Consider the following 12,852-nt stretch of genomic DNA (forward strand, 5'->3'; position numbering starts at 1 on the left):
AGTATCAGGGGAGTCAGGATAAAATTTCACTGACTCTATTCACTGGGAAGTAAAAATTTTGTCCTGGAAACTAAGTTAAGCAGTTTTCTAGAAACTAGGAAAAGCTCCATAGGGGAAAACACAAACAACCAAAGAATCATGGATACCTAAAATGCATCGCAAGGCATTGTGTTGGACACGGAACCAGTGAAAGCAGATGTAATGTTGAAATGGCTTAACTGCCTTTGACCTAGGCCATTTGTACACATCTAAATTTAGATCTGATAAATCAATGGTGATCTATCCTACTCCTTATCACAGAATGAGCAGTTCAGTCTTTGTTTTGGATGCATTAATCTGATAGATTCTATGTAAAAGTTCCAAATTGAGAGAGTCCAATTAATTCCTTTGGGTCACCCCCAAATATTAACACATAAATTAGTGATAATTACCAATACTCAAGAGTTAGAAATAATATGAATTTAATAAATTGGTAACATTAAAAGATCTTAACTTACAAACACCTCTACTTATTTGGACTTACATTAACCATTCACATTTTATCCATAAACCCAAAACTAAATGAAATACAGCAAAAAAGGTGTACATAAAAGCTCAAGCACTTCTTTTTCCATCCCTCAGTCTCTTAACCAGAAAGCTGAAGGTAAAATACTTTAGTAGATTAGACTCATTACGCCTCCTTAAGTGATCAATGACAGAAACATACAAATCAAAAGAATAAAAGTTAAGCAATCCAAAGGCAAGTCTGTCGGGTCAAATAGTTCCTCACACCCCAATAACAATAAACTGTAACACTGTATTAAAGCACAGAACAAATGCTTGTTCTTGATGCTTACAAGAACTCTGAACCATTCATAAAAAGGTTAAATTATGTTTAGAATATTGTATTTGAGACAAAAATGGGTGTATAGTGATTAAAGTACAAAAAGAAAAGGTTAAAAGTTTGCTTTAAAAAACAAGCTGTTATTTAGAAAACTAATTTCTGTGGAATACTGAACTCGTCATTAGTGTCAATACCGCTAATTATAGCTCTTTATTAATGACACTATTTATGGGAACCCATATTATGAATAATCCAACGTATATTATCCAAAAAAAAGTTTCTCTCTCTGCTGTGTCAGCTTGATTTTGAGACTCACATCTACAAGTTTCGCTCATTAGTTTTTATAATATGAAATAGGGCTGGATATGTATTTTTAGTCAAGAATACACAATCTTTTATAATCTGGTACCTGTGACCACCCTTCTCACTAGTTTGAACCTATTAAATAATCAATATTTAATCATTTTGACCTATAAAAACAGAAATTTCATATGGCTAACTAAATATATACTGTTGCTTCCATCCAGAAAACCTTTTTGCCTTGCTAATTATTTCACTCATCTTTAAGCGTCCACTCAGTACAAATATGCATAGGAAAAGTTAGGTGTCAATTTCTGTGCTCCCACAGCCGTATATACATGTATGTATTGTATGTGTGTTTGTATGTGTGTATTTACATAATACTTATCACACTGGATTGTAATTTTTAGTTTACTTATTTGCCACCTCTGCCAGATTGAGGTTTCTCAAGGGCAGGGATTATCTTGCTTTTTGTATCCCCAGAGCATAGCCCACAGCCTGGCACAGACTGAGTACACAGAATTACCATGGTCTTCTCTAAAATCTATTTTCAGGGGGTAAAAAACACCAAAGAAGGTGAAATGAAATAGCTTAAATAATATAAAACTGGTCAGGGGTCCTAATTTCATTATTTATTGCCAACAACCTCACCAACATAGTCACACTGTTAATTTTCTCAGTCAGAAAATGAAAATTGGCGTGTTTAATAGCATCACCTCAATTACAGAATTTTAAAAATCACAAATGCCTTCTCAACTAAATACTCTATATGGACATTCATTATAAACCATATTATGAAACAAAATGCTGTATTAGATAAAATTGCTGAGCAGTTACAAGTTGATAATCTAACTGATACAAAATAGTTGATTTAAATAATTCTGGGGATTAACCAATAAAACAATATTCCTATGCACTCAAAATTAAATATATACATTCAAAATCTCTCTTTAAATGACAGGTTTGAAACTGATGGAATGGAATATCAGTTTCTATATTCAAACTTAACAGTTGGTGGTGTTTTGGTTGTTCATCTAATTAGACTTCCTGGTCCATTGACAAGTGAAGAAACTAAAGATGCCACTAGCTAACAATGGGTAATGAACATTAAGGACTTCAGAGGTAAGGTATGTGATTCCTGTTACAACAACTTACTTATATTTGTGTTAACTGAATTTAATTGGAGTCACACTTAACAGAGCAAACAACTTGGGGAAGGAAAAAAACTGGAAGAGAGGAGGAAATTGAAAATAAAACCGTTTGAACATTATAATTTATATAATACCTAAGTGATAACAGTACACAAATATGCTAGTCTTCATCCAAAATTCAAATAACCCAATTTTCCCCCTACACCTTTTAAATGACAGATATTGTAAGAAAAAAACCCCCAACAAACTCAAGCTATGCTCAATACAAATTTAGTCTAATTTTTTACATCATCCTGATCTAAAATGTTTTACAATGGTAAGAGATTTTCCTAATGGTAATCCTGAAGCTCAAGTGATTTTTGATTGAAAGGTTAAATTAAATCAATAGTTTGTATTATTATTGTATCCTAATATTCAATTTCTTTAAAAACTGGTATCAAGCACTAGACTGAAAGCAGCAAATGGGACATGGTTGCTAGCAGAGAATTGGGACTGTGAGAAACACTGCAAAGCACACAGGTAGAGTGCTGATTAGGAATAAGAGAAGGCCAAACCTTGAAGGCAGTGGATTTAGTTGAGCTGTAGAGCCCTAAGTGTGAGCATAAGCTTGTGGTCAAGATCAGGTCAAGCAGAGGTTGAAAACAGGAGGCTCATTATGGTATATAACCTTTACATTAGGCAGAATTGTAGGAGTTTGCCAAAGCCCGGCCAGCATTTTTAAAATCGTTTGATAAAATGTAGCAAAATTCAACAAATTAATCCAAACATTCAAGAATTATATAGTCTCATACCCATATGTATAAAGGAAAGGACTTAAACATAAATATAGACAATATTTAGATAAGGTAGTTACATAAATCATGACTTTAACTCTGAAATGTTTTGACAAAGAAAGATCGGAAGACAGGTAGAATCAGAGACAAAAGCCTCCATACATATAATAAGAGTCCTGAAGATCCTATGGAGAGACCTCAGAATGAAAAAAAAAAAGAAAGCCATAGCAGACCGTATCTATCTATCTATCTGTATTTGTATTTATATAAATATATAAAACCAGTTTGCTTAAGCCAAAGTGAATCTGGAGGGGATACATGTTAAGCCATAAACAGAATTAATATTAAATGAAAAAAGAAATATTTATACCTCTACTATCTGAGGATTATTTTAGATTGGATTATAATTGGATTTAGCCTCCAAAGCCTTTCTGGTTAGTTTTAGTTTGTTATTTAGTATATTTGCAGAATATGTTAACTGTCTTCCCGGATCATTCTGAAGATAAAGTGAAATAAGAGACACGGAAACATTTGGAAAACATTAAAGTCCCATTCAAATGTGAGCAATTACTGATATTTTTGTCAAAGAAAAGTGTATTTGGTAAGATAAAGTAGATGCTGAAGAAAATTATTATTATGGTCTAAAAGAAAATGTAATTATTTTGGCACTGTCTATACCATTGCTCTACTCTATTTGTATCTAGTCAAAGGTTAATTACATACTGATGAACAAATAATATATTTTTTTAACAGTCTGTCTGAAGCACATCAGCCTGATGAAATCATGACAGGATAGCTAATTGACTAATCAGTCAAAATTTTTCACTGATGTTTGGCCACAGATTGATGACCAGGTACTCCATAAATTCATGATCTTTGACTTTCTAGTTCAGCTACTACCCCCCAAATTAAAGAAATAATATTGGATAGTTTCTTCTTTGGGGAATTTCTCATTCCTAAAGATAAGCCAGTCTTCACAAAAATCAATGATTAAGTATCTTAACTTCCCACCACAAGTTTTAAGGGTTGTCATGGATGCAAAACCTTATACTTGAAAACAAAATAGTTCTTTAATTTTTATTTTCAACAATAGAAAAAAAGATGACAGGGTTCATAATATTTTGCAAATATTCTGCAAAATTAATGGGAATGACTCTTTTCCTATTCTCATACTTCAATTACTTGTTTCACATCTGTCTTCTCTGCCAGACCACAAATTCTGCAAGTGTTAAGGACAATGTCTTTTTTCACTGTTCTATCCCGTGTCTAATAACATGCCCTGCACACAATAGATGCTTAATGACAGAATGAATAATAAATAATTAGCATTTGCACAGTGTAGTTACAACATACTTTTCTATTACCTCTCTCGTTTGATCTTCAAAAATAGTACTTATTCTATGAGTTTGACAGATGGGGAAGTAAAGGCTTGGGAAGATTTTAGTAAAGGCTAGTAAAAAGAAGTACTCAGAATAAAATGCATGAGGTAGAGGTGGCATCACTATTACCCTTTCCCCCTCTAGAATACAGTGAAAAACTCAGGGGGGAAAAGGAAAACAGTTCTATTTTTTTTCAGGAATTAAACAGATATTGTATACCATCTCCCAACTTCTGCCATTCCTTTCTATTTCGGGTGATAAATACTAAAGTTAAATATCGTTTAGGTACCAGGAATAAAATATTTGATCCCATTCCCCTTAAGTCAATGGACCAATAAGCAAAACCTTTTCCATATTATCTTATGAATGAAAACTCCTCACATATCCTGCTATCAAAGAATGCTTCCATTAATTTTCTGAGCTTCCACTCCACACACATTTTGCAATACCTAAGTTTTAAAAGCAAAATCCACAACAAACTCCCCAAGTTTTATCCACAGATTGTTAAGGAGCTCCTATTAGTAAAGAGAAGAGTCAGCCTTTTGTTCATAAAGGAAACGCTGAAATTCTAAACTGAAAACTAACCCCCAAGATGAGTACAGCTGAAAGACAAAGATAACGAGGTTAAAACCATTTCAAGTAAAAGACAAAAATCATATATTACCTTTAAAAATATAATAGTTTATAACCAACAGTATCCAATTCTTGGTCTAGATGACCACAAATGTATCTAATACAATTTGATAAAATTGCTCTTTTAAAGCAATGACTCTAGAAAGCTAAAATATAACTAAATTCAGTGAGTGGGGCAATAAGGTTGAATAATTAGTATTTTCTTTGAAACCTAATATATATTTGGTAAAAATATGAAGAGTCACACCTCAACACTCATTAAACCTTTTATTATATATAATATGTAAGCAACCATGGGTCATTACTGCCCACTACACTGATCAGCTAAGCCTGTATGTCACGTGAAGGATTATTAAGGAAATGTAGAATTGATGAATGTTTTCACATAGAGTTTAATTATTTCTTTGACATTCAATTTTCTTTACAAGTCATTCTGTTCTTCACAGTTAACGGTTTTGCTGTTGGCGAACCGAATGAAATTTTTCTCCAGAATCTATTATAAGCACATTAACTCTTCATACTCTGAAAACTAGAATGTGTCACTTACTCTTTAAGAACTGTTTTTATTTTATATGACAAATAACTAACAACCAAAAAAATCATATATCCACTTGAAACAATAAAGTCATAATTGAGGTACCCTTTCTTCCCAAACCACCCATGCTTTCCAACCCCCTCTTCCTCACTGTTACAAGCTGGTACATGTCATTCTTAAAATTTTACTTCTATTTAAAGAATCATTTCTATACTGACTTCCATACCTACACATTTATCCATCTAACTATAAACCTTTCATTAATGAAAAAGAATTATGTTACTTAGTATGCAACTTTAATTTATTGAGGTGAAATTTCCATAATATAGAATTAACCATTTTAAAGTGAACAGTTCAGTAGCATTTAGTACATCTGCAATGTTGGGTTACCACCACCCTCTATCTGTCCATTCAAAGTAAAACCCCTTATCCATTAACCAGTTTCTGCCTATTTCCTCCTCCCCACCAGTCTCTGGAAACTACATTTGCATTTTGTCTCTATGGATTCATTTGTTCTAGATATTTCATATAAATGGAGTCATATAATTCATGACTTTGTGTGTGGCTTCTTTCACTTAAGCATAACATTTTGAGGTTCACCCACATTGTACTTTCACTCCTTTTTATGGCTGAAAAATATTCCATTGGATGTATATGCCACAATTTATCTATTGATGGACATTGGACGGTTTCCAGCAACTTTCTTTTTGCCCATAATAATATATTACAGACATTTTTCCAGGTTAATACATGCAGAAGGACCTTATTCTCTTTCTTTTTTGCACAAGTATTTTTTTAAAAAAATCCCTGATAACACATCGTTTCACCTATCTTCATATTTTGGTATGCATTTCTAAAACTAAGAACACTTTCTTATCTAACCATGATGCCATCATCACTCAATTATTAATGATTAAAAATACTGATTTTTATGCTTAGTGACATAAATTAGAGAAAGACAAATACTGTAGGATATCACCTATATCTGGAATCTAAAAAACAAAACTAGTAAATATAACAAAAAAGAAACAGATATTGAGAAAAACAGAGCTTACCAGTGGGGAGAGAGAAGAGGGGAGGGGCGAGATAGGGGTAGGGGATTGAGAGGTAAAAACTACTATATATAAAATAAATAAGCTACAAGGATATATTGTACAGCACAAGGAATATAGTCAATATTTTATATAAGTGTAAATGAAGTATAACCTTTAACAATTGTGAATCACGATGTGTACACCAAAACTTATATAAGTGTATATTATACATCAACTATACCTCAATTTAAAACATATACTGACTTTACTGGTTCTGTTTGTAATTTGAGGTATTAACTAAAGTTATGTTCAACTGTAGAGTTTATGTTGAACTGTAGAGTTTAACTTAGTGATTTCTTGAATTTGACTCCCATTTAAAAATTTTGGGACTTCCCTGGTGGTCCAGTGGTTAAGAATCCGCCTTCCAATGCAGGGGACGCAAGTTCAATCTCTGTTCAGGTAACTAAAATCCCACATGCCACGGGACAACTAAGCTCTAGAGACTGCGCGCCACAACTAGAGAGCCCGTGTGCTGCAACTACTGAGCCTGCATGCTCTGGAGCCCACATGCCACGACTAGAAAAGCCCGTGTGCTGCAGGGAAAGATACCGCGTACCGCAACGAATATCCCACATGCCACAACTAAGACTCGACACAGCCAAATAAATAAATAAATAACGTCTTAAAAAAAAAAAAAAAGTTTCACACTTGCTTCAAAACTAAAGTGTTAGGTAACTTTTACCTAGGTGATAAATCTTGCCTTTATTCCTCTAATCAAGAAATTTCTACCCAAATTAGGAAATATAAAAATGTAACACAATTTACAATAATGATATTTTAATCAGTTTGGATGGTAGAAAAAGCAAGAGATCAATGAAGTAAATTTTACATTTATTTTGAATGCTGAATTTTCCAAGGTTTTCTGAAATAATAAAGCACTGCTGCTATTCATAATGGTGACCAGTGCTGCAGTATAATTAAAGAAATAGCAATGTCTAATTAAAAGCTGTTAACACTGCTATGCCTTGGGTCAAAACAGAAACTGGCCCAACCTAAATAAAGTCCAATACCATGAAAATAATACCATATACTTATATACGGCTTTATAGTTTTCAAACATTTTTACTTCTTTAAAAGGCACAATAAGCCAAATTACTAAAATACTGATACATTTATCCTATTAAAATCAATATATTTAAAAATATCTGCAAACATTCTAATTCCACTGATGTATGTAACAACCCACAGCAGTAGAACCAGCAAGTATTATTATCTCTATTCTATGGATAAGATAACTGAGGCTAACAAAAATATCTTTAACATCATGTAACTGTAAAATAGCCGAGTCATTCAGAAGAATGATTTTTGTTAGTTAAGAACAGTAAAGAAAAATATAGGTCCTCCTAAATCACTTTGTTAATGTAATATGAACATTTAAAAATTTAAATGATGATAGTTAATATTCTAACAGAAATCTGGTAAATAATAGACATATTTATAGTATATAAATAAATTGGTATCTATAATCTGTTTCACTTTAAGAAGAAAAAATTCAAGTTTTTTTCTTAAACATTATGAAAACAGTTCTTGAATAAGAATTCATTTGTCAGATAATATATTATTTCTTAACATATCCTAGTATACAAGTACATATCTGAAGTTTCTGTGATACGGTAAATCATGTTTAATTTTGTTCTAAATGGTTAAAAGTAAATTTTGTGAAATAATTATATTTGTCCTAAAGCTAACATGTCAATATTCAAAGCACAGCAGAGTTTTTTTTTAAATTTATTTTTGGCTGCATTAGGTCTTTGTTGCTGCATGTGGGCTTGCTTTAGTTGCCTTGAGTGGGGGCTACTCTTCGTTGCGGTGCATGGGCTTCTCATTGCAGTGGCTTCTCTTGTTGCAGAGCACGGCTCTAGGCACTCAGGCTTCAGTAGTTGTGGCACGTGGGCTCTAGAGCGCAGGCTTGGTAGTCGTGGCGCACGGGCTTAGCTGCTCCGCGGCATGTAGGATCTTCCCAGACCAGGGCTTGAACCCATGTCCCCTGCATTGGCAGGCGGATTCTTAACCACTGAGCCACCAGGGAGGCCCCCAACATAGAGTTTAAAAGATGTCAGCCTCACGTATGAAAAAATTTTGTTATAAAATTTACATTAGATTAAATGCTACACCTGGTGCTAAAAAGCTTCTTCCTAAGCATTTAACAAGACACTTATATTGGTGACATCTTTAAACATATAAGAAGAGAGCAGGTCTCATCATCAATTCTGATTACACAGAAGATTCATTTTTAACTAGGAATGGATAGCTCAGAAGGTTGACCAATAACAACTACAGTTCATTAACATCAATCTTCTAGTTGATGCTCATCAGTTGGTATTTTAGAAGATTTTACTTGAGAATATCCACAACATTAACAACAACAATAAAAAAGGAAGAAAAAACAGAAGGAAGGAAACAGACTTAGTGCTGCCCAATACCATCATTGCAAATCTTACCAAAGACTGAACAGGAAGGAGCCTTAAACCTTTATACCCCATAAGGTTCCTAAGAAATGTATCTGAGGCACACTGGCAGGGCAGTTATGAAATGATTTTTATTGCCACTGGCCATATTGTACCTGTTCTGTGGATAATTAGAGTCCTTCAGTTTCCAAAGCTGTCAATCTGGCACCTTTCACGAGCACTATATTCACTTTAAATAAAACAAACAAAACAAAATTTATAATTCAAAGAACAAAAGAACTAAAAACAGAAACTACAAATTGCAGCAACTTTATAGTTGTGATATAAACCAACAAATAAGAAAAGTAAAATACCAGTAATATCTTACATTTTGAAATTCTTTGTTTGAACTCTATATCACAACTTTATAAAGTTTAAGCCAGACAGTTTAGGTACTTTTGTACTATACAAGTAAACACTTATATTTAAAAATTTCTTCACTGTATCAGTGTTGAAAATTTTATATTACTTCATCTCGGCATTCAAATAGGTTTATAAATCTGCGCTTTACTATAGATTCCATACACACCCAATATTGTGTCCTAAAATGCCTGGATGGCTAACTAGGAAAAAATAGGGAAAATGTGTGTTCATAATTATTAAAAATAAATAAATAAATAAAACAATTTACATATATGCACCATACCTGCAGTTGACCATTTAATGAACTCAAGTCTTCTGCTTTCTTTTCTAAAGATTGAACCCAGACTTTTCTTTTTTGTCTGCATCTTGAAGCTGCTGCTCTATTTCTTTCCAGAAACTTCCTTCTTTTTTCATCAGGATCTTCATTAGCTGCTCTTCTTCGACGACCAGTTGTATTTTGGGTCTGTGGAGTTGTGTGAGCTGGAGAAGCCTATAATAGACACAAATGAAAGTTTTTTATATTTGTACCTAGTGATTAAATTAACACAGGCAGTAAAGGGTGGCAAAGGTGAGAGCCACTAATTTTATTTTCTAAGTCTCATTGTATACATCAATATTGTAGAGCAATGTGAAAATCACCCTGTGGTTTAACAAATTCCTTGAAATAAATGAGCATTGCTAAAACACGATTCTCACTAATTAACTATCACAGTGAATGTATTCTTTAAAGTTTGTATAGTATTTTCATTTTTATAGAAATAATACAAAGAAATTTAAAATGCAATACAAATGATCATGTACAGATCTTGTAGTTTTCCATCTTGTATTTTTCCAAGTGTACTTTTAAGCAAACACTGTGGTATTATTCAATCCTTTGATAATTATTAAGGTACTAAAATAAAAATAACTTCCTATTTAAATTCATTATGAGAAACCATGTTTTCTGTGATATTTTTGAAATAAAAAATAGCATTAAATCTCTAAATTTTCTTTAAAAATTGGTTTCTCTAAAATTAAGGAGTTGAAAGTACATACATATTTTAGTGTATTCAGCTCTTCTTCAGTTTTTGGAATTTGGGATCAGTCTTTTTCTAAGGGTCATGTTCATATAATTATTAATGCTCATTTTCCTGGTGGGTAGAATCCCAGAGTCTAGATTTTCATTTTAATTGGTCCCCCTGCCCTGCCAGATCAGCCAGAGACAGGAATCTTCAGTCACTAGTGATACAGTCCAGTGTGTAGGACTACAGAATAACATCTTCAAGCTTCTCACAAATCCCAAAATTGTGCCACACAACACTTGAATACAGGAGACAGTATATGAACCCTTAGAAATAGTGCAAAAGAAACAGCACTTTGTGGCCACAGACACATGATCCAAAGAAGCAGCCTGAAAAACCTCTACTTAATGGTATTTTAAAACGATGTGAACAAAAACTTCTATCTTCTCTTAATCTATACAATAAACAAAAATCTTAAAAACTTAAGATAAGTTCTGTAATAAACAAAAATCTTAAAAACTTAAGATAAGTTCTGCAGGGAAATAACCTGAATTAGTTCTCACTCTACAAACTCCAAAAAATCAAAGTTATCATTCCTTTTCCAAGTAACTAGCATTAAATATTGTGAGGGTTATTTCGTTTATACTGTATTTTAATTGTAATTAAGATCAAGTATTAAATCAGATGCTTTTACCTATATAATTGCAATTTAATCTTTTAGAAAAATCTTTCTATGGCTGGCTTCAAGAATGGTAACTTTGAAATATATTCTTTTATCCTCTTAACTTACTAATAGCAGGTTTTAAAATTTTACTGAATAGGGGAGAACAGTTTTTGTTTTTAATTGACAACTTGGTTACTACAGCAAAGGCTAATCACAGGTATTGTAAGCAGAAACTATTACAGAGTTATATTTGTATATCATTACCCCTAACAAGGATTGGGGCTACTTAGAAGCATATATTTCTCCTTCTCTCCCTCCTTCCAGTGATTCATTCATTCCACTTCATTGAAAATAATACAGGAGCTATGCTAGTGATACAGCAGTGAACAAACAGATAAAAGTCCTGCCCTCATGGAGCTTCATTCCAATACAATAAAATATAAAGCTATAAATGAAAACTAGATCCAGGGAAACTACAGTTAGTATAAGAAAATAAATTATATTCATTTATTTTCTTTTAAATAAACATTTAAAGATGTAAAAGCCATACTAAGCTTACAGGCCGTACAAAGAAATAGCCATAAGCTGCATTCGGCTCATGAGCTAGTTTGCTAACCCCTGAATTATGACATGAGAACATACTCACTTTTCCCCTCTCTTGGCCCCTAAGTAAAGTTGCTTAGTGGATGACAACCACAACTACATTCCACTTTATCTTAAGTTTCACAAAGATAAAATACAGTAATCTAAATACCTATGCTTAGTAGGCAGTCTAAAACTTGCTGTGTAACTGTGTTTCTTTAATTGGAAAGTTTTACTTTTAAATGTGAATATTCTTTAAGTAGAGAAGATAAAAGGTATAAATAGAGCTCTGAAACATTTAACAGAAATATAGTAATGCTTACTGTAGAAATATACTGCAGACATATAGAAATATCAATCATCTAATGGGCGGTAACAAATTAAAGATAAGTGAAAAGGGCCTCTGGTATAAATAGCTGCCATTAAGCCTATCTGCTCCTTTGGTGTATTTCACAAATGTTAATTCAAGAATCGTTTGACTTATATTAGTAATATAATACCTATATACATTTCTTGTTGAATACAATCAACAGAAAAAAGTTTTCTTTAAAAAGTATTGACGGACATTATGCCATGTCAAACCAACATACAGACACTCACAGAAACATTTACAGGGTGCCATAAGCAGTAACAATTGCTTGATTATTTTTACTTATTTATTTTTTGTATCAATACTTTTACATTGAACTACCTTTTCCTAAGGCTTTTTATACACTTTTGGAATAAAATTTTACCAGAAAATTTTTTCAAAGCATATAGTCATTTAAGTTACACTGTGTGTGTTTGTTTTTTTTTAAGGATAACTGAACACTGAATGATAAAAATAACACACATACCGGAGTTTCTGTAGTGGATGTGGCTGGCTGTTGTAATGACTGTGGTCGAGATTCCTCTGATTGAGTCCTAACCAGTCCGCTACCATGACCTTTGACAGTATCGCCATTGGTAACTGGAGGATGTTGCTGGGTCAAAGCAGCTTTTAATCTCTGAAATGCAAACACCAATTTAAAAAAAACGTTTCCTGCTTTCCACCCAAATCCAACTCCCAGCATACTCTTTGGTTAACCAAAAGAAATTATTTGTTAAGGAATACATAAATACATTCGG

At 32.8% G+C, this 12,852-nt stretch overlaps 1 protein-coding gene across 3 annotated transcripts in view; it reads right to left on the reverse strand.

Annotated features, from left to right (window-relative positions):
• ATF2 (activating transcription factor 2) overlaps nucleotides 1-12,852 on the reverse strand; it is an 87,788-nt gene that overhangs the window by 7,685 nt on the left and 67,251 nt on the right. For all 3 annotated transcript variants that reach the window (XM_082841279.1, XM_082841278.1, XM_082841280.1), the window contains 2 exons: nucleotides 12,582-12,731; nucleotides 9,782-9,988 (listed from right to left, as the gene is read on the reverse strand). In XM_082841279.1, the coding sequence (XP_082697405.1) occupies nucleotides 9,782-9,988; nucleotides 12,582-12,731 (357 nt within the window). The remainder of the gene's footprint in view (nucleotides 1-9,781; nucleotides 9,989-12,581; nucleotides 12,732-12,852) is intronic.

Source organism: Leucopleurus acutus (assembly GCF_964270905.1).
Source record: "Leucopleurus acutus genome assembly, chromosome: 6".
Classification (NCBI taxonomy): domain Eukaryota; kingdom Metazoa; phylum Chordata; class Mammalia; order Artiodactyla; family Delphinidae; genus Leucopleurus; species Leucopleurus acutus.